The 23,144-nt window shown below is 41.3% G+C and overlaps 1 protein-coding gene across 1 annotated transcript; it reads right to left on the bottom strand.

Moving 5' to 3' along the window:
• Positions 1-34: 34 nt before the first annotated feature.
• Positions 35-22,094, bottom strand: LOC108878954 (cadherin-4). Its single transcript, XM_018670036.2, has 14 exons — positions 21,860-22,094; positions 17,697-18,553; positions 13,694-13,988; positions 12,408-12,527; positions 11,894-12,061; positions 9,048-9,229; positions 8,101-8,357; positions 7,861-7,997; positions 7,581-7,702; positions 6,392-6,509; positions 5,961-6,269; positions 5,626-5,815; positions 5,118-5,517; positions 35-3,419 (listed from the first exon to the last, which is right to left on the bottom strand). The coding sequence occupies exons 2-14, from the start codon at positions 18,348-18,350 to the stop codon at positions 2,553-2,555; spliced, it is 3,819 nt and encodes a 1,272-aa protein (XP_018525552.1). The 5' UTR covers positions 18,351-18,553; positions 21,860-22,094; the 3' UTR covers positions 35-2,552.
• Positions 22,095-23,144: the final 1,050 nt, after the last annotated feature.

The following is a 23,144-nucleotide window of genomic DNA, read 5'->3' on the forward strand; positions in this document are numbered from 1 at the left end:
ATGGAAAACCACACATTCTAAGTCTTGTGAATCAATATCTATGGACACTGGATGTTTCAGTTAAAAAAAAAGAAAGAAAGAAAGAAAAAAAAGAAAACTTGGCTTCTCTTTCTGCTTCCCCTGGCATATATTAGTCCAGTTCTACAGCCCCACTCCTCCTGGTTTTATGTGAACAGACCCGAACAGGCCATATTATCCTGAAATTCATATGAATAAAGCAATAATAGAGAAAATCTGACAAATACACATAGTTTTTATGCTGCTCTTTTAGAAGAAGATCTAATTAGGGATTGTACAAATATCTTTGTGGTGGGGAGGATGGACTTTTTAAGATGAGAAAAAGTTAAAGGGCCTTTCCAGGCTCTCCTAAAAAATGTAGAATACCTTCTTGTCAGCAAGTAGAAAAAAAACATAAGTCTCCCACATTTCTGACTCCCCTCTCCTATTCCCGTAATTTTCATACTATTCCTGTACTTCTCCTCTAAAGTTTCATACAGAGACTGATATGATTGAACTGATATGAGCCATAAACCGTATGAAAGTCTCCTGTTAGGGCAAGCATCTTTATAAAGAATGATTCGTGAAAATGAATCAGACTTTTTATTTATTTATAGTAACTATAGTCTTTCCATTTAAAAAAAAAAACGTATTGTTTTCCAGCTCCTGCACAATACACATTGTAGGCGGCAGCACAGATGCAATTCATCTATTTACCTTTGGGTGGCACCATTGTACTACCAGTAGCTGTGGTTACAAACCTGCCTGGACAGACACTGTTGTGCCCCATCTCTCAGCCCTCCTCTTGGCACTCTTTTAAAGTATGTGTGTGTGTGTGTGTGTGTGTGTGTGTGTGAACATTTGAATTTCAAACATATTTTAATTTACTGTTATTTTATTTTTGTCTATTTTTGTCTTGACTATTTCTGAGGTGATACATAGAGAGTCCTTCACATTCCACAGTCTATATTTAGTTCATTATTAGATTAAATCTGTTCCTGATCTGTAGGTAAGGATATGTCCTCGGTATGATTGTACGATGATATTTCTGTGGCAGTTATTATTATGTGAGCGGATATCCACAGCATCCTGATGATATGCAGTGTGGTGACAACTAGTTATCATTTTGCACTTCATGTAATATCCCACTCCTTTTCCTCTGCATTTCATTTCCTTGCCTGAGGAGTCCAGTCTTCTCTACACCTCATTTTTCTTGTCAAGGAACCAAAGATTTTCTGTCAAATTTAGTTTGTAAGCATCGCAATCTTACAAGAACTGCAGCTGATTAAGACCTAAATTGCCACTACTGAGGAAGACAGAAAGTGGGAATAATTGCAGAAAGTCAAACACATTTTATCATATTATTGGAAAATAATGCCATTACTTTAATAACTCATCCTCATACCCTCTGAATAATAAATGAGTTTTGAAATAGCTATAGAAATGAGTCACTGTCAAATGACAGATTGCCTGAATAACATTAAACACTCTTGAAGTAAATGATTGTTTGGCTCTGTGTTCGGGGCTCGTCAGGAGAACAATGCCTGTGTGTGCCGCATCACATAATGGCTTTTGCCTAATTTTGTCTCTTTAAAAGGTGGGAGATAAATAAGCCTTTGGAGATAATTCTAGACGAGCAAACACAATGGTGAATTATAAATAATCTTGTGTGGGTGAAATTATTGGGACTGTTGTATGTGGTGAGCTTATGTCTGCAACAGTTTAATAACTGCAAATTGGATGCTTAATTTCCTGTGATTACAGCAAATATTCCCCTCCCCCCAAAAAACTGTCCACTCTTGAGCAATAACCACTAAAGTCCAGGTTGATTTATATCTACATATGGACATAATTCACTGTACTTTCACAACAGTACACAGGTCTTTAACAGTGATAATCTAATCATTTCTAACTGTGTGCAAATTGCATAGTGAGCAGATTCTGCTACTGTAATGGTGACTACTTGCTGGAATTGTACTCTTGCTACAGAATATAAACCTATACAGTTAAAACTCATTGGAGAGGCTCTGTGAACACGTGGCAGTGCAGACCCACAGTACTGTACGCCTGTGCGGTTTTAAAACTGTCCAATTCAGATGCAAATCTTGCATTGAAGTTCCAAGGACTCCTGGTGAGTGTGCCCCTATTAAACTATCAATATTAAATATCACAATTCCAGTCAATATTTAATGAGGCCTATTTTCTAACAATGCAGCTTTCAGGGCTCAGAATCAATATTTCAAAAAAAGTAAATTTTTCATAACTTTAGCTTTGAAAGCCCAAGTGCATTATTAATATCAGTTACAAGACTGTGAAAAGTGACAGATTAACCATATGCATTTTCTAAACATAGTGGAGGTGAAAACTATCGGCTGTGCAATGATCCCACCACAAATCTTCACTATACTGTCAGCCTCATGGATTTTTCCTGGCAGGGGGGGAGAAACAAGAAGATCCCTGTCAGAGGCTGTGTATTTTGCCACCCCTGCTGTGTTTAAAATCCATCACTGTCAAGAAGAGTTCTCCTCTATCTCCAACTTTCCTTTCATTGCAGTCTAGAAATCCCATCTTTGCTGTTGCTTTTCCTCTGTTTGTTTATGAGTCTCAATAAGAGTAGCCTCTGCAGTCTCACCTCCCTCAGCTGCTTGTGTCTCTCCTCCTCCCGCTCCTTCCTTCTCCGTCTCCCTCTCTCGGATGATCTCCACCAGCCTCTGAAACTTCTGGTTTAACTCCTCCATCCCCCCCACCACTTTCCCATCGTCCTTCTCTCCGTCGCTCTCCAGCGAGCTCAGTGACTCAGCTCTTGAATCACGGCCCTCAAACTCATAAGTCTGCAGTGAGTCATAGGGCGGCTGCGACAGGTCAAAGGTGACCTGATCCAGACGGAAATTCAGGAGGTCTTCCATCCGGAGAGGCTGCAGGTTAGTGGCTTCTGTTCTTGCAGGCTCTGCCACCAGCGGCCAGCCTCTGCTGTTGCCAAACATCCCCCCAGGTAAGGGCAAAGGCTGTGGGGTCAAATCCTTTCTCTGGAGTGTGCACATGTTCAGTAGCTGCACCCCTGCTGAATATAACCCGCTGCCACTAGTTCCATTCATACACGTCTCTCTGCTGTTTGGATTCAGCGAGCCCACAATGCTGTATGTGTCTCCTTTCAGGTAAACAGGAGGGTTTAGAGAGTTGAGCTGATTACCATTTGAATAATTTCGCTCTGAAATGGAAGGGATGGAAGAATCAGTGTCAATGTCGTCTACTGTGCAGCTGGTGGCTGCCGTACTGATCTGAGTCTGCGATGACCCCGGTCGCCCCTCCTGCTGGTTTGATGAGGAGCTGGTGTGACTTTGGCATGAAGACTCATTTGGGTCACAGTAGGCCAGATTCGCAGCGTTGTTGGCTGGTGTCTGCTCTGCTTCTGTTTTGCTTGTCTGTCACAGCAAAGGAGAAGGGAGAGATTAGATGATTCAAAAAGGCATGCAAGGATAAATATATGGAAGCAAAAAAATGCCAAAATTATTATTTATTTTTGTAATGAAATAAATAGCTAATCATGGAATTTAATCACGACTGAATACTAAATGTAAATGAAATACCACAGAACTTATTGCACTGGAATATTTTTCTGGATATATGTGGTTTGAATGAGATAATTTGACGTTTTTTAAATACATTTTTTATTTTTTTTTGGAAGAGATGACAGATTCAGATTCTTGGATGCTTAGAGTTTCAAGTCGCTATCTGAACTTCTCTTTCTTGGATAATGAGACCAAGTTATATCTTTCATCTTGTATTTTAGTGTCCGAGGTTTTGAAATTTGATTTATTCTACTCTGAATGCATAGAAAAAATACACACAAATACACAACCAAGAGACAGTGACACAGCTACACATGTCAAAAGCCCCTACACCTGCCATAGTCAGATATGCTAAATCTCCGATGTGATGAAAATTATATGAGATCTGCCTGTACTGAGCATTTATTTTCATATGCTGATGACTCAGTAATTTTGGTTCATATAAGAATGAAAAAAAATGTTAATCCTAAGTGAAGAATTCAGTGTGAATAAAACAGGCAAGTGGACAATAACTTGTCTTTTCATAGGACCAAAATGGAATTTATTTTATTTGCATCAAAATCTATGACAAGCAAACTATGTTTGACCAGTGCTGTCACAGATGGTCAGATTTTTCCTGCCAAACCCACTGTCTGTTACCTAAGACGACCACTCTCACAGGGTTGTGGGAACTCATGCCTAACAGACTTGTACTTTCTGAAGTTCAGTACCAGTGTGGATATTTGTTCCCTTAGATGCTGTGGTGCAAGAAACTGGAACAGGTTATCCACAGTTTCACACCAGGTTTAGAGAGAAAGTTTTGTTTCTTGATGTTTTTTATTTGGAGTGATTTTATTGTTGATTTTACTTTTCAAGATACATTCTGTATTTATTGTGTGGATTTGATGGTAGTATGACATCGCCTAAGTACCTGGATTACTGCATCAAAGCTCTCTTTACATCAAGGATCACAGTGGAAAAATTTCTTGCACATTATTGTGTTATCTTTGACACAGATATGAGAGAGCCAGGGTCTCTCATTGTGTCAAATAAACCAAACTGAATTGAACTGAAAGATCTGTCTGTACATTAACATGATCTGGGGATACCAAATGAGTAGAGGCAGAAAATCATCACTTCTTTTTTGCAGTTCTGATATGAATAATAAGAACCCAAATCTTCATAAATTTACAGTACGACCCAATTTTGATGTCTGAATTATCCAACCCATTGAACTTGAACATAGCATTTTGAATACAACTTATTGACACTTCACCTTCAAAAACAAATTAATACTTAAAATCAAGTTTTTGAAATCAAGCCACTTGCCATTGAAAGGTAGAAGAATTCAAGCCACATACATTATGATGGATGGTTCTCAAAGTAAAATCGTTAAATTTTTTAAATTCAGTGGTATTTAAATTTTAACATTAAGTGTTAAGTTGTGATTCAGTTTCACACTTTAGGCATTTACTTGCTTATACGTTTGTTCATCAGATCCTTAAAGCCTTTCTTTGCCTCCATATAATTGCTGCATGTTGTCATCTGTTGGTATCACCACTATTTTCTGACCTTGGCCTGATCCTGTTTCTCTTTTGTGCCGGCTGTGTTTGCTTCGCTGCCTTCATTTCTGTCTGTAATTTTGCTCTTCACCAGCATGTGTTCTGCTTCATAACTACCAGGGCTCATCTCAGGAGAGTGCAGCAGAGGCTCAAAGGTGCTCTGGTTCTGGATGACGAGGGAATTGCCAATATGACCTCCGGTGAGCCCATGGGTCAGCTGCGTTAGTTGCAGACCTGCCTCCAGTGGACCGGCCGGATAATCTCTGAGAACAGGCAGCGTGTGGATGCCGTAGCAGAGGCGTCCGTAGAGCGGAGCAGAGCCTGGCCTCTGCTGAGGGTCCAGGCCCGGGCGCGGGTTACGGCTCCAGCTGTACGTCCTGGCCCTCGGCGGATTCTGCTGGGTGTACCATCTGTGCCAAGAGATAAATGTCAGAGAAACACACAGTCACACACAAACACACACACGCTCCCATAAGCCACCATGGCAAGGATAAACTTTTTTTTTTGGCACAGCTCACATGTTTCTGTTGTGCATGTGCTGTATTCTGTGCATGCTCTGCAGTGCTGTAATGTCAAAAGCTGCGGTGTCTGCTTCCCCTCCCCCCTCGTCATCATAGGATATGATGTTCTCCCTGACATCATCCTCCTCGAAGGGTGAGTGGGAGTCTCGCTTCTGATGGCGCAATGACAGCGAGAGTGCACACACCACTAAAGGGCAAAAAAGAGACACATGACCACATACTCTTTAGACATTGCAGAAGCAACCTGACACAACTGCTCAGCGTCTTTCAAAAAAGTCACAAACAACATATTTATAGTGCTTCAGAGACTTCAGAGAACCGATCAAACCTACCCAGCAGAGTGGTGACACAGGCCAGCATAGCAAGTAAAGTGACCAGACTGAATATGAGAGACGGAGAGGTGGATGGCACGGGCAGACAAACCATGTGTCTCTCCCATCTCTTGTCCCTCTGTCTCCCCCTATCCTCTGTCTGCATGCCCCCTCGCAGACAGGGACAAATGGTCACAGTGACCGTGCCAGTGTTGGTCAGACCCGAGGCCCCGTCGCGCAGCACAACTGGCACGTACAGGGTGAGTAAGGATGAGGAGAAGCCAGGGAGGGGCTCCAAGGCTGACTGGAGCACCAGGCTGGCTGTGACACCTGATAACGTGACAAAAAACCCCACACACATTAAACACGGTCACTGCACAGCAAGCATGCACCAGTTTTGGTTGGTGTCGTGCATTAAATGGAAAAAAAAAAAAAGAGCTTAGCGGCGCTACCTCCAGTTTCCCTGATAGTGAGGTTAAGTGCAGAGCTGGACTCTGGAGGGATGCTAAAGTGGACTGGGGCATCCTGCCCTCCCTGGTCCCTGTCGATGGCTCTCAGAACCTGCACTACCTGCAGAACACAGAACAGGAAGTTCTATTTTAATGGCCTTCAGGGGTTACATATGTATATATTTTTACTTTTCTCTATATTTTACTTTTTCCGGACATGAAAATGATAAACAAACTTATAATCACCCGTTTTTTAATACTATTTATGGTTGTCAATTTTCAGTAGCCTAATAACCATTCAATGTATTTTCATTCTATAATTACCTCTGTCTTGTAGCTTTCATTGTTAGTGACGGAGTCCACCAAAAAGGATTTACAGGAAACAATGAATCGTGTAATCCAGCCTTACTGTTTTTAATTTCACTGTTTATGGTTCACTCTCCTTGTGCTGTATCAGAGCTGTTTGTAGTTACTGCTAATGCAAACCCAACATTTGCTACTGCTGCTGCTCCACAGCTGGCAAGACACAGGGCAGCTTTCACTGTGAAGGCGTCACAGAAATCACGATGCATTTGTCACAGAAGTTAACGCTGACTGTTGGTTTTAAAAATGTGCTAAAGAAGACATGTTTGCCTTGGGATTAGTTTTTAATTTTGCAGGGAGTAATGGAACAAGAGAAGAACCGCATAAAATTAGAACACAGTTTGCAATTATTTTTGACTGACTTCTTTATTACGACAATGTGAGTTTGTTTGGCTACATTGCAGCAGCTTGTTTGCTGTGGTGTTATAAATTACACTCGCTGTTACCAAGGTAACCAAATCAGCCAGGACTGAAATCTTAAGGACTAGTGTAACATGAACAGGATTGGGCAGTTTATTTAAATTCAGTTAAATTATGTTATCAATATCCATCATAACTTTATTGGCTTTCTATTTTATTCTATTCTGTTCTATTCTATTTGGAAATGCAAAGCTGAATAAATACACATGAGGTGACTTTGCCTCCACTATACCCGATTGTTGAAATGGTTCTAACACAGGAGGGAAAAAATTGAGCCAAAAATGAGAAATAAAATCTCACATTCTTTCAAAAATAGTCACTTACAAGAGCCTGAGACCAAACGGATGAAAACAAGAACACAGTCTGGAGCTGAATTCAATAGCAGGCAAAAACAAAAACAAGAACGGACCTGACCAGGGGCACTGGAGTCACATACAGACGTTGTGTACTGCCTGTCCAACTCCGGCGCATTGTCATTCTGGTCTAGTGTCTCTATGGCAACCACAACCCTTGACACAAGATTTGGATTGTCTGAAAGAAAAGGGAACTGACACTAACATTGAAATTATCACTGAATTTCTGTCATTTATACACTTTGTATTCCCAACTCCCAGCGGTGCTTTCGGGGAAATATGAACTCTGGTAAGCTCTGCTGCTCATGGCGCCCGAGGGCAGAGGGGTTGACATACCCCTCTGTGTGGCGATGACAGTGATATTATGCCACTGCTCCTGCTCACGGTCCAACTCCATCACTGTGCTGATAGAGCCTGTGTCAGAGGCGATGCGGAACAGAGCCTCAGGGTCTGACTGGGGATCGATGGAGTACCTGAGATACAGAAATAGGGCACGAGCAAAAATAGGAAAGAAAAAGATAGTGAAGTGAGCCCTGAGTGAGTGACTAAATGAGTGAGCGATGGGGTAATAACCACCTGATGTTGGTACTTTGTCCTGTGTCTGGGTCCACAGCATAGACCCGTCCAACAGAGCAGACAGGGGGGCAGTTCTCAGACACGTCCAGATGGTACCGAGCCTGGGAGAATCGCGGTGGCTCATCAGCATTAAGGACCATGACCCGGACTGTTGCCTGGTCCTTAAAGGGACCTTTCCTTAGGTATCGGGCATCCACTATAGGGTTGGCAACTTCCACAGAGAAAGTGTAGGAACTGCGGGTCTCATAATCGAGCAGCTGTTGAGTGAAGAATAAAGCAGCCTCAGTCTGTGGCCTATACTTAACTGAAGGTTTTACATTTATAATTCAGGTGTATACACACTGGTATTTCTTCTCACATAAAGTACTTCATAATTCATATACAGTGAGACACTTATCTCCCTTTTTTTCATCTCACTATGTAACTCACATCTTCCATTTTGGACTTTCTTTTATCTCATTCTAATACATTTTTGTGTAATTACTCATCAGGCTCTCTTCTTTCCTCACCCTCCTCACCCTTTTAATTTAACTGCACAATAATTATCTTTGAACGCCAAATGCTGCTAAAACCCTTAAAAGTAAAGAGACAAATTCACATTGGCTGCCTTAAACGTGGCCCAGTCGCTTGAAATGAGCTACAATTTTTCACCAGCTGCTTATTAGTTCATTGTTACTCATTAATTGCCCACTGTAGAGCCTTGGGAGTCTGAACCTGTCAGCAACAGAGGGTGTCTGAGTGGAGCGCTGAAGTGTTTAACTGACTAAATAAAATTAATTTGCAATACCAGTCCAAAGCAAATTTGTTTAATCTGCTGGAATGTTGCATATTAGATGTTGTTCTCATTATGTGGCCATTTAAGCTGTATCTAGCTCCAGATCCCAAACTTTTGTTGAAAATAAACTTGAGTTACTTTACACACAGTTACTTTGTGTCTCATCACCAACCTTGTTCAGCACAATTATGGCCTCTTGGTCTTTTCCGGTTACATTGAATATTTCAGCCTCCTCAGTGTCCAGGATAGTAAACTCCAGCTGTGCATTTTCTCCCAGATCAGGATCGGTGGCAGTGAGACGGCCCACCTCCACACCTGGTGCTGCTAGCTCAGATACAGAGAATGACCATGCACCTGCAGAGAGGAAAACAAGGAATATAATGGTTTTGAGAACTGGCACTGAATGATGTGTAGTTTCCACTGTGAAAAAATGAACTACACAAGGTGCAGCAGGAGATTGTCTGGCTCAATTTTGAGTCAAAACACAGTGGTTTTCAGATAATGCGTGTGGCTGTAATTTCTTTCTTTCTTTCTTTCTTTCTATTATGTGAGAGCTTCATTCACATTCACTTCACAACCAAGTTTAAAGAATATCTTAATACAATACTCATATGCCCGTACAGTATGTGCCTTGGAAGACTTGCAAGAGAAAGTAATCACTCCTCCTGTCCATATAGTCTAAGTGATGGGCAACAGGATCCACAGTCCTTGGTTCATGCTGTCTGAATTAGTCAAATCAAGAGGGTATCTTCCAAAGCTTGAGTCTTTTCACAATGCAATTCCCTCTTTGTGTTTTCATGTAGTTTTTCTCTGCAGAGCTACAGTGTGGAGGCAGTGGCACAAAGAGAGAATTTTGCACTAAAAAGACTGAAGCTTCACATTAACTTTGATATTCTGAATGCATTTCTGCACAGAATATGGGCTGTGAGGTTTTCCCTCATCTCTTGGAATTGTGTTGGGAGAGGATCCGTTTACAGCCAATAAGACGACATTTGCAGTGACCAGTAACTCTAACTTTTTAATACACATATCGGCATGGGCATGTTTTAAACAAGAATGTAATACTGTCTTTAAAGTCTTTTTCATTAGTACCTCACTCTATGACTAAATTGTATGCTACTCATGATTTTAACCCATGTACAAATTTAAAGCCTGTGTATGGACCATGGATAAACTAGGGTTAGCAGCATGGCTCTTGGGATGGCAATGTCAGTCTGCTGGATTAACTGTAAATACTTAGGTGATCGCTGACATTTTAGCACCATCATCAGGTCAATATTGTAATTCACCCAGTACTCTGGTTTGTGATCATCATCACCAATACCTGAATTCCCATTAGCTGCAGCTGTACTTTGTGTAGGTGGTTAGATGTTAATTTACAAGTGCTAGCATGCTAACATGCTAAACCAGGGTCGTGAGCACAGTAAACAATATTATCTGCTTTACAACAGTTGTTAGCATCGTCATAATGGGCATGATGATATGCTGGAGTTAGCATGTAACTCAAAGAGAGTTATGATGCTAGCATCTCTGTGCATTCATCACTAGTATGGATAAACTAGGCTTAGCATTGTAGACCTTTTTGTGCTGAGCCAGACAGCTGACAGCTGTTGGCAATTTAATCGATCAGTTATCAAGCAAAGATGGCAATAAGCTCTCACTACTCAAAAGATTGGTTATTTTAGTTTGTTTTATATCATCTAAATGAAATTCATCAACTGAACAAATTAAGCTACTGGAACACATTATTGTGCTCTGGGAAGCTGTGATGATCATTTTTGAAGACCAAACAATTAATAATGAAAGCTACTGTTAGCTGTAGCCCTAGTTTCTTTGTTTATTCTCTAGGCAAAAATAGGTATTAACTCTAATCCCATTACTAATGTTACAAACACAGTTAATAAAACTATGTAAAGCGTCATATTAATTGACAGGTATTTGTCCCATTCAGTTACTGTTAGTTAGTCACTTAATCACTTTGCAAAATGAAGCCACTGACCTGTGGCAAGTCATATAATTTATTGGATGAAAGAAAATGACCTCTACATGTTCCTGATGCTGCACAGCAACAAGCAGCAAATTCAGAGAAATGCTTTCCGTTTTAATCACAGCAGCTCTACCTCGCTGATTGTTAATCATTCAAATCCTGCACATAATAAAAAAAATTGGAAATCACACCCCTCGCATTCAAAGAGCATGTTAAATGAGCCGTTTGCTTAAATTCTGGCATTATTGTCAAACGGAAAATAATGACTTGAGGTAAGGTGGTGGGGGAGGGAAGATATAGTTGGATATCAGTAAATAAATAACACACTGCTGGTATTTGGAAATATTAAATTGCTTCTATAAAGCATTGTATTGCAGAACAATATATCAACATGAGAGAAGGGGGCTTTAAACATTAAGATGAATGGCAGTAAGCAGAGACTGTCAGGAAGAAGAAGTAGAGGTGAGGGGGGAAAAGCGAACAGAGGAGAGGTAGTATATAGAGAAATGCAATATATGTCTCAAAGTGTTAGACACATTCTGCAGTGATTTTACTGTCTATTGAAGCAGAAAGCACTGAACTTTGGGATGAAATATTAATAGCATGGAACAGGGAAAAGCTTGGATAAGAAAAAGCGGACATGATCTTTCACTCTTCCACGTCAAGCCACAGTCCATTTGAACCTCAGGGACCAAGTGGGAGTGTTTATATGAATGTTAATGTCACTCATCTTGGCAAAGGTTATGTTATTGCAACTGATGTAAAAAACTATGATTAGGAAGAGTGCATATAATAATAGAGGAAGACACTAGACTGACAAGCTATTTAGCTACTGTAGAGCTTATATCTTATCCTGGACCTGTCAAAGCAACTAGGACCCAAAGGAGGAAAAAAATATCAGCCTGCTGTCACAAATGCCATTACAAGACATTTCATCATTTTAATCTTTACTCTCTCTCACACACAGGCATATTCTGAAGCTATAGACACTGTAAGCAGTTAAATGATGATCTGATAACAGCGGTGCTTACTCCGTCTGAAGTGAGGGGGGTTGTCGTTGACATCGCTCAGCTTCACAGTGACGGTTGTAGTCCCTGATAATCCGCCCAGATGCCCCCCCATGTCTTTGGCCTGGAGGACCACCAGATATTCATCCTGAGTCTCTCTGTCCATATCAGGTACGGCTGTTCGCAGGACGCCTGGTGGAGTGGGGAGCGGGACAAGGAACAAAAATCACAACAGCAACTGATTTCACAGTGACACGCCGTCTCAAGAAATTAGCATCAAAGCGAGTCAGATGCATACATTTTAAAATCAGGACATTGGAAAACATGTGACTCCAGGCCACTTGTGCTTCTGAACGGATCATATAAAACTACTTAAAATGTGCCTATCCACGCTGGACATATGGTAGAAAAGACACAGCATATGATATCTAACAGCACCACTGGGATTTACTGTATAAAGTGTAATCATCAGCTGGAGAGGCATGGCCTGGTAAACAGCTTTGAGGGTTGTGCGGTTCATGTGAGGCTGTGACCAGACCTGTCTGAGGATCCACAGAGAAATAGTCCTGGCCCTGAGTGATGGCATACACCAGCCGGGCACTGTTTCCATATGTTGAATCATCAGCATCTCTGGCTGTGACTTGGATTATGGAAGTGCCTGTGAAACAGATGAGGCAACACAGGTGACAGGTTAAAGATCCCTTTCAAAGCAAAGTAGTAAAAACTGGTGGATGGTTCATAAACCCACTTAAAGTGATACTCCACTCAAGATCTATCTCATATCAAATACTTACATCTGTAGGATTAAAAGGATTATCCACTGCTCTGCCGTCTATCTATACCCACAGTATGTCAACAAATACGCTGTTACCTTCCTTGAAACTCTGGAGCTGTGCCACAAACAGTGTATTTAGCTACATTCTGGCAATAATATGTCTACAAGATACTACTTATTTTTGGACAGTGGTAAAGCAGAAGGAGTAGGCTGTGGACCACAGCAATTAGCAGATTATTGTTTCAGGCATTTTCAAGCAAAGAAGTGATACGTTCCTATATCATACATGATCGTCTTTAGGTTTTCATTATCACTATTACAGATTATTCAGAAAATAATAATAACAATCATTTGGTTGGGTTGGTTGAGAAGTTTCTATGAATTTTTTATCAAATTATAATGGTCAAGCTAGTTGCATGGCTCTAGAGATTGCAATGCTGGCATTTTAGTCAGTTGGTCAGTCTGCCGCTTTGGCCTAGACTAAAATATCTCAACTATTGGATGAATTGCCTCTAAATTTGCCACAGATATCCATGGTGCCCAGACAATGAGTCCAAAAGACTCTGGTGAGACCCTGACTTTTCATCTTGCACCATCATAATGTCAAAATTTCAATTTTTCCAATTTCAGAGTGCAGCTCCACAGATCCACTATCTAGACAATTCACATCCTATCATACTGCAGTAATATTATTGCACTATATCTCTCTGCCATTTTATTTTAATATCTGAATTTTAAGAGTGTAATATATATCTGCTGTAAAAAATCCTTAAAAATTAAACAAAGGAATGTTGAAAAATAGTGTCCATGGCCAATGCGCAACTACACTTGTAAGCTATGATACAAAATTATTTATCCAAAATTTCTATTTACCTCTCAGTATCTATTATAAAGGGAGCAGTGAATAAGAGAGATATTTCAGACAGCTCATCCATTCTAAGTATTAAATAAATTCAAGCTGAACACAGCTCTCCATGACTAACATTTTACAGCCACCTTTCAAAAGATTTTGGGCGGAGTATTCCCTTATTGTTATTTTCAGGCTGTACCGATGTTGGCCATCTCGGGCACCATGGCGACATAGGCTTCGTTGGGGAAGATGGGTGGGTTGTCATTGATGTCCTGCACTCTGATGATGAACTCGGAGGAGGGCTCCAGGGCTCGGCCGGTCTGACGGTCTGTAGCTGTTGCGATGAGACGGTACTGGTCCTTCTCCTCGCGGTCCAGAGACTTGGTGACATGTATGTTGCCTGTGTTGCTGTCAATAACAAACACAGAGCCCACACCCTCTCCCTCCAACATGTACTTAGTGTGCCCGTCTCCTTTGTCCATATCTGTGTGCAGCTGGAAAATAAACATATACAGAGTCAATTACTGTAACACCTTCAGGCAATTTCACAGAGTGCTGATGCAGGTATTGCTCATTAAAACTCATCTATTTGTCTGGCAAGTAGTGCAAACATGACTAAATAAAATGGGTGATTTATATTAAGACGGGATGTGCTCAGTGAATCTGAAATGAATGGCACCAGGTGTGGTAGATACATATGGGACCAGGATGAGTAGTGATGCATACAGCTAATCAGCTCATTGGACCAAGCATGCCATTGGGGGCTTGTTGAGGGCAAAACCACATCAGTGTGGACAGTGCCCCTGCAAATGTCTTACATGTATGTTCACAGATGCATCCTACTAACACAGGCAGTATCCATCTGCAAATCTTTCTCTCTCCTCTATCCATCTGCCTCTATCTTCCCCTTCTTGTAAATCCATCTGTCTCACTACCCTGCACCTTTTAAACCACCTCTTTTTCCAGTGTCTCTCTCTTTTCATCAACTTACGTCGGTTACACAGGATGCCCATCTGCTCACTTTTCTCATTCCTCTCTCTCTCTCTCTCCCTCTCTGTCCCTCGGACTATCTGTTTTGCTCTCTAGTGCAGAATACTGGTTTGGTATTTAATGGCAGAGAGGATATTAGTGCGAGCTTGATAGGTAAAAGGCCAAACACACAGAAATAGAAAGCTAAAGAGATTACTCAGCCTTCATCACATTGAGCTTTCTGACCAGGAGCCTTCACATCTCTCTACCCTTAAGGCGCATCTGCACATGTTCATAATCCACAAGGCTTACTCACAACCTCTGCTGTGGACCTTAGATAGACTCTTGAGAAATAAAGCCTCCATTCTGAAATTCAGCTGCAACAATGACTGCTTACAAATTTGCAGGGAATTTCAAATGATTTCTTGAAAGCATATTCATACAGCTACATGAAATTTGTTTGTGCAGCAGAGAAATTGAGAAACTAATGCTAATGCATAATGATATGTAAAGAATACTTAGCTTAAGAGCTGCACACATAAAAGCACCCATATATTATGACATACTGCATGTTAACAACATATGTTCATGCTGGTGCAATTCTCACACACTGCACATCATGCAGGCAGAGACCAGGAGAATATATAGGATTAGTGTACATTCTGTGTGTGTGTGGTGTGTGTGTTGGGAGGATGAAGTTGGGGATTACAGAAACTCATGATAGCATACCCTACAAATTGCTAGATAAGGGACTCTGGGTTTTTTATTCATCCCTACACCCACACCCTTCTAACTCCTCTCTTCCTTAAAGCTAGCTTCGATCTTCACCACGAGAGACATCTTTGTCAGAGCCTGTGTCTATCTCCCTCCCCTGCTCTTAGCTTCACCCCCACCCACCCCCGCCACTCCATCCTCTCTCTTTCTATCAGGGCCTCCTCTCCTTGCAGTCTAATTGCTGGCTCAGTCCTGCTGTGCTTCAGTCAGCATGGAAAAACACTCTCACAGTAGGGAAGAAATTTATCCACCCCGTACAAACAAAGCCAATTCCTTTGTCATTTTCTCTCCTAGTCTGTAATCTGAATTTTCCCGTCCTTTCACTCACAAAGTACATTCACCAGCAGGTTTATATCTGCTTCGCGCTGCTTTCTTTGGCAGCCAAACTCTTCCTTTTTCCGCACGGGTTGAGGCACCTGTGATTTGAACTGTTGATAGCTCACCTCAAACCTTGCACCAGTAATGGGTTTGACATGATCGTCTCTATTTTTGGCAAACAAACTGAGCTTCCTTGGAGATAAAACGTTGTGCCTCCAACCCCCTTGCATTGCAGGGATGCTTTATTACATGAATATCAACATCAACACTGTGCTTGCAGAGGAATGAGCAGTCTCGTGTGTCTACTGATTGCTTTAACACCCCTCCCTGACTGTATCAATAACAACCAGAGAGGAAGATTAAACATTTATGAGGTGTATACTGCACTGGTAAGAATCCAATCTAGACTGTCACTATAAAGTATACTGCTAGCTACAAAGTGGCTGGCAACATTCCCTGTTAGCGTTACAGCTGATATAATCCTACTCTGAGTATACTGTAGCTGCCAGCAGCTGCATTAGTGCAGAGCACCTGACTGTGAAATGCTACAAGTAAACCCCTGGGATCTGAATGGTTCAGGTGTGCTGTGGATTAAATCATTTCAGACACTTTTCGTGTTGTGACACTGACAGCAGTAGAAGGGCATGGTGTAGGGACTGTAAAGACTCGAGTATGTGACACGACTGCTGCACAAACATTGCAATTATATGGTGTTATATTTGTGCCTCAGTCCCAGGCGTGTGATGGAGCATTTGGAGCACAGAAAAAAACAAATTAGAATTTCTAGAGAAATTATCATGCAAGAAAAATTTGAATAATATGAGAAAACAAAAATCAATTTTGTCCTCAGTAAATGTTTGTATGTTTGCTAATACTCCACAAGTTGCTCATTTGGTCTCTCTCTCAGTTTTCCTGACCCTTGGACACTTGCCCAGAGCATCTGTCTTGCTCCTAACATATCTGCGCTGCATGCTCTAAGGGTTGCTTACTGGCTCATTCAACCTGACACATTGTTGCGATGTGCCAAATCAGAGTAGGTAATTTTTAAAGAGCTGTTTTGTCTCCAATTGAGTTGCCAGTATTTCTTACTATGGAAGGAGGGAAAAGAAGAGGTAAGCAGGCACACACCAGCCTTGTGTAACTGGTTAAATGAATTTCCTTCTGTCTGAAGCCTAGCTATCTTCATAGCTAAGTTCTGCCAGATAAATTAGTTGGCTAACTCGATGATTCTGGCTACACAGCCAAGACATTACAGTAATTAATGTACAGTAGTTCCTTTAAAAGATGTAGCCTTAACTGTGCTGTTAAATTGAAATAAATATGAATCTAAGATTATGATTTTGTTTGACATCTCATTTTGAAATCATGCTAAAAAAAAGTGGTTAGTAATTATTAGCATTTCTGCTTTGCTATCTAAATATTAAAGTCAACTCAGGGCTGTATACTTTTTACAAGCACTGATGAGTCAAAAATACAATACATAATATCTATACAAAGATTACAATGGCTAGTAGTCATCAAGGTTGCCAGCTAGCTTTATTAGCTACTGCATATAAGGAGGAAATTAGCTACCAACCAAGACAGCTAGGCTACAAGCTAATAAAGAATAATCTGCTGTTATTTAAAAATTTGGGTTTTGGCACATAAGCATATAGCTTTACACTACATGGGTTGTGTTCAAATGAATTTTGTGTTAGTTTGAATTCATACATGTGATTTTGAAAATGGGCAGCTCTATAAAGTACAGGCTTACTTGCAAATTTTAATAAAGGGTAATAAAACTAGGTATATGTGAGTTGTTTACCATTTTCCCAGTGGTGCCGGCCTCCCATTAAATCAGTAAGTGTCAGTGGGTTTACAAGAACACGGAGCAATGAAATTGCAAAGCAGGGGAAATGAGTCAAACTGAGTGAAACAGGTTATCACTGTACCCCTTTGTGGACAATGCCAAACATGTTAATACATGTATTGAGGACAGAATAGATTTCTGTTTGCTCAAATTAAATTACTTTTTGCGTGTAATGATTTCTCTACAAAATAAAGTTTATTTTCTCGCAAAAAATCTTTTTCTGTGCCCAGAATGTCCCTCTAGAAATAGGTGATTCACATGTGCATGCTGACTGGTTGTGACAACAGCTTACCCGTCCAATGAGCACAGGCTCAGGCCCTCTGTACTCCTCGATCACAAAGAACTGGTTCCAGAGCCAGCTCCTCCGGCGGCGAGAGCGAGGCCCAGGCCGACCGTCCTCAGACTTCGTGACCCATTTAGAGCGGCCCCGTGTCTTCTCAGGCAGAACGTCACCGACACCTGTCTCCAAACTGAGCTCGGGCTGGAGAGAGTACTCCTCCTCTGAACTCGGCACTAGACTGTGATCATTAATTACACCTTCAACCTCTCCATTAGTCAAATTGCTCCTTCTCTCGTGGTTCACAGTGAGTTCAGGGCTATGTTTAGGTATAAGGGATTTGGCAGCAGATTCAGGATGTTTAAGTATGACTGCTTTTCTTGCAGCCTGGTTCTTAAAGTCGAAATCATTAGGTTCTCTGTCATTTAGTTTAAAAGCCACATTTGGCAGGGTTCTTATATCATCCTTGTTATTCTGAAGCTGGCTCTCCAGTTCTTTGATTCTCACAAAAAAGTTGTCAGTGGATTCTGGATGAGCTAAAACTTGTTGTCTTTTGCTTGTTGTTATTTGCAAATCCCGATCTTCCTCTGAATACCCAACAACAACTGAAATGCCATTTCTCTCCCCTTTACAGAACAAAAGAAAAAGAAGCACAATATGTGCTGCCATAGCTGAGGCTCACTGATCAGTTTGTTTCAAAGAATAACTGACGAATGGCTGATCAGAAGCAGATTTTTATGATGGTTCATCTTGCGTTTTTTTCACTGTCTTCTTCCTTCTCCTGCTTCATGTGTCTTCTTCCCAGAGTAGGTCTTCATTTCACCCTCTTCTCTCACATTTTCGCATGCAGTACACACGCTGCACAGGAACACCTGAGAGAACACATAATTAGTGTGATCTTCACTGTATTCATTAAAGATGGGAAACAAGTCCTTCAAGACTCAGAAGTGGAAAAAGACAAAGAGAAGTTGGCGTCTTACTCATTATCTTATAAAAAGGAGGATATTCTGAGACATTTGTAGACATCTTTTTCCCTATTGTTTGTTGAACAGTTCTGCTTGATAATCTGAGCTTTCTGCCACCTGCTGTAAAAAATAGTTGTGAGTTTTGCTCAGAATATATGAGCATTACGGTCTAATGAGAGAAATACGAGAATTCACTTTGTACCAGATGCTGGCAGTCACATTATCCTCATTGCTGTTGTGTTTTGAATCCTGTTATCGATCACTCAGACATTCTCAGAGAGTTTAGTGTGGTCTTAAAAAATTTCAATTAATTTAGAGCCTGAGGTCCTGGCGATGAGGTGGAGCTCAGGTACTTTACTGTTCCTTGTTGCACACAATTGCCTGGACATCAGGTGATTGATGTCATCCCTAAAGATGGTCTCCCCATGCCTCAATGGCCAGTAGAGAGAGCGGCTCCCCTCAGGAGATTAATTAGACTCATAAATAATTTAATCAATGACTTGTCCTCATTTTCCAAAAGTTTAATGATCTGACTTTGGTTAGTATTTGAATCAGATCGCAGCCATTGATCTTTGAAACTTGATGTACTGAAGAGTGTCAGCAGCTTAACAAGACTGAAAGTGTGTAATTGCAGTTTTTCCATCCACATTTCACCTGCATCCATCACTCTGCCTCACTATTTCCCACCATGAATGTAAATTCCCTGACATCTGTTTTCACCCTCATGCACGCATGGAGGCATGCATTATCTCTCTCTCTCTCTCACACACACACACACACACACAGTGTGTAACAGTGCATTAGTCATGGGTGCACAGGAATGTGGACCTCAAACAAATTTAGATAAAGTTTTCATGAATGCACTTCTCTTGAACAGATTTACAGTGAAAGACTTGTACATTAAAATGCTAAAAAGCTAAAGGGATTTCTCTGCACGACCTGCTATGCCATGCAAAAGATCGATATCGTGGTTAAAGGACGTAAATGACATAGTGCACACTGATAAACTTAAATCCCCTGGCCTCATCCACCTAAATAAATGTACAGTCAAAAACGTGCTATGATTAATTTAGATGCAAATAAGCACAGAGTGGGCCTATAGTAATGCACAAGCCTTTGATGGCAGTGTATAATATGAACCATAACATTTTCTGATATATCCAAATTGATATGCTACATATGAAAGGAAAGGACACATGAAAATGAAACCAGTGTTCTTTTCTCTCCAGATACTGACCTACTTTCTATAAAGCAGGCTTTGAGAACAGAGTCAATTTGAGAATTTGATCATAGGAAATACTAAGTAATTTTTCTCCCCTTGCATCTTTTTTTCTCAAAAGAAATTCACCCTTGATTTTTTTTATTTCCATTTGGCACACCAATTATACCAAGTCATCCATATGTAATGCTTAATGTTCAGCATCTGGATCTGTTTGCCATCATCTTACAAGAAGTGGTTCCTCCAAAATACTTTTGTCTCTTTCAGCTATTGTGCATTAGCATAGACTGAGCTCACGGCTTACATTTCCCTCTGCCAGCTTTGCTTCCCAAACCACGTTGCCAGCAGTACATGCCATTCACTGTTGTTTGAAGTCTTTAGGGTATGAGTGCGTATGAGATATGTGTGAAATGTAAGGCAGGGATAGAGGATGAAAGCGTGAGGACGATTTGCCGTTGCTGGCTCAGAATGGAATGATGAGTGGTGACATAGCTCTAAATTGCAAATCGCTGTTTCAGTCTCACTTTACTCTGCGTCGAGGCGCTTCACTGCAACACGGCTATTTCATTTTTATTAAAAATAGCCTGTGCATGTCAGGCCTTTTACATAGGGAAAAAATGGGAGATGGAGGCAGAAAGGGAAGAGGGGGTGGGAGGAGTGGTGGGGGTGGAAAGTACACTGGGAGAGGGGGCAGCCCGGCCGGCTTAAACGGCCGGGACGTGGACAGATTCTGCTCCATTTGAACATCTCTGGCTTTCTCTGCTCCTGCCATTCGTCTTAATGCTTACAGACCTCTCATCCGTTCTCACTGCCTCTCTCCTGCTCAGTGCACACACATAAAAGCTCTTAAGTCTTTCCAAATCAGACTGGTGGGGAGAGGCCCACTGTACTCAGCACATCAGTCACCTCATTATTGTCAAGGTTTGACACTCAGACAGCTTAACCTTAAGTGATACCACTGCAAAAGAACTGTGCTGAGCAAGTGTTTAGCCATGTACTTATCTGTCATATGAAAATGCCTCTGTGGTTAAAAGGTTTTCTGTCTGTCTGTACCCATTTGTGTTGAGTGTGTTAGAGTAGTTGTAGATGATAATTACTTCTTTGACATTACATTGTAAACACGGGAGGACGTTATAACATTTCTCCAAGCGCATGATGGCTCATTGCTTCTCTTTGCTCTCTGTCGCACACAAACTCACGTACACGCACGCACACTCACATCTGGACCGCTTATTAGCATATCTAGTGGAGATACACTAAACAGCCCGGAGCGTGACCTTGTCTTGTTAGAGGAAGCCAGAAAAATGACCTACTTGATGCATGTTAATGTGATTTACACACTTGGGCCAACTATTATAATGAATACACCGTCCACACACACACAAAAAAAAGAAAAAAACAAAAAACGCTTTCGGCTACTAACCAAGGTCCAGCGGTCCCCATCATTTTAGCGAGCGAGCGAGCGAGAGTCCCCCCGTGCGTCAAAGTGCACGCGGCAGGTGAGCACGGCGCGCATGAGCACGAGCGCACGCGCACACACACATTCACACACATACACATACACACTAACACCAACACTACCTTGCCGGAAATTCAGATAGGAAGCACGGCGTTATCCGTATCATCTGTCAAACCTTGGCGCTCAGTTCAGTCACTCAAAAACACGCTCCGCTCTGCCGTACCCCCTCTCCCAGCCGACTGATATTTCACCTAAACACCTCGCACATGATAACATCCGCTCCTAGCAGCAAAACGCGAAAGGTCTGTTTCTGCTTATTATTTGCGAAGAGCTTCAAACTGACAGTTAAACAGTTGGAAACGGGCTCACTCACCGCGGCTACATGACCCCCCCCCCCAAATGAAAAACTGAACGGTAAAGTAAAGGAGAAACGACGCCTGGAAACTTGTCACGTCTGTGAGGGCGTAAGAGATTTCACTTAAATAAACTAGTGAATCGTGAAGATGAAATGAAAGTGGAGGAGAACAGAGCTTACCGTGTGTTCGCCGCTCCGCTCCGGCGGTTCTCCGGTTTAACGGAGCTGAAATGATCCAACGTGGGAAAGGATGCCGAGGTTCATCTGAGCTCAACGTGAGGTCTGTCCACTTAGCCCAGTCTCTCTCTCTCTCTCTCTCTCTCTCCCCCTCTCTTATCCCTCCCTCTCTCTCCGTTTATCTCCCCCCTCTCTCCCCCCTCTGCATTAGTTTTTTCACTGGGGACGACAGTCGCCCTGAAAGCCTAATATTTTAAAGAACTGTGACCAGTAAAGATACACCTGTAGTAACTCACCTAGAACCAATAAAATACCCTTTTACCTTTTCAGTTTGCTGCTAAAACCAAATGCCTTAAGAACCACAGAAGTGGTTTCTATCATTCTTCATTATCATTTCTCAATAACATGTAAATCGCTTAAGCCCCTTCAGTATTTTCTGGTTAGGCTGTATCATTTCCTTGAAGTCATGCTGTGTTTTGTAATCTGCTTAAATGTAGCCAGTCTGCACAGTCATCTTCAATGAAGTTTCCGTTTTTTCCACCCAGAAGCTGGACCAGAAAATTGCTACTCAAGAATGCATTAAAAGATGAAATTTCACCACTAGTGTTTTCCCACTTGCTAAAAACATGTCTAAAATGTATGACTGTAATTACCCCTTCTCATCCCCACTTTGATAGCATATTTCCTTCAGTAAATTGAATAGATTGTTCATGATTTGTTTTTTTTTCTTGGAAAATAATGGACAATTTGATGAATGGTACACTGCTGTAATTCAGTTTCCCATTAAGTCTTTACTTTAAGCTGATTTTTATGAGTCATTTCTGTTCTTTGTCTTAGAAAAAACCAGTTTAAGACAAGACAAATTTGTATTTACTAATCCAGATTTCAAGGATTTAAAAACTAAATCATATCATCCTGTGTTTGCATTTACAACATCCTTAAGATGTGCAAAATCTAAATGTAAAATCAGTGTAACGTGAGATTTCCCTCAAGATTTTTTGCAGTTTGACTGGGACAGAATATACTCGTTTCTCACTCAAAATGTGTTGGATATTTATAATTTGAAACACAGAGAGAATGAGTGGGTAGTATTTTCAGCACAGTAGCAGAATCCCATTCATCTGCAGAGTGCAGTCTTACTTTGCACATCAGTGTTTCTTGATCTTTCTCAAGCTCTATCTCCTGACTAAAAAACAAGTTGTGGTGAGACAAGTGTTAGTCATATGACTAGAAAGCAAATTTGCGACCTTAAGGTCACGCCTCAGATCACTTGTACCCAGCTGGATAT

This window comes from Lates calcarifer, linkage group LG17 (genome assembly GCF_001640805.2).
Source record: "Lates calcarifer isolate ASB-BC8 linkage group LG17, TLL_Latcal_v3, whole genome shotgun sequence".
NCBI lineage: Eukaryota > Metazoa > Chordata > Actinopteri > Centropomidae > Lates > Lates calcarifer.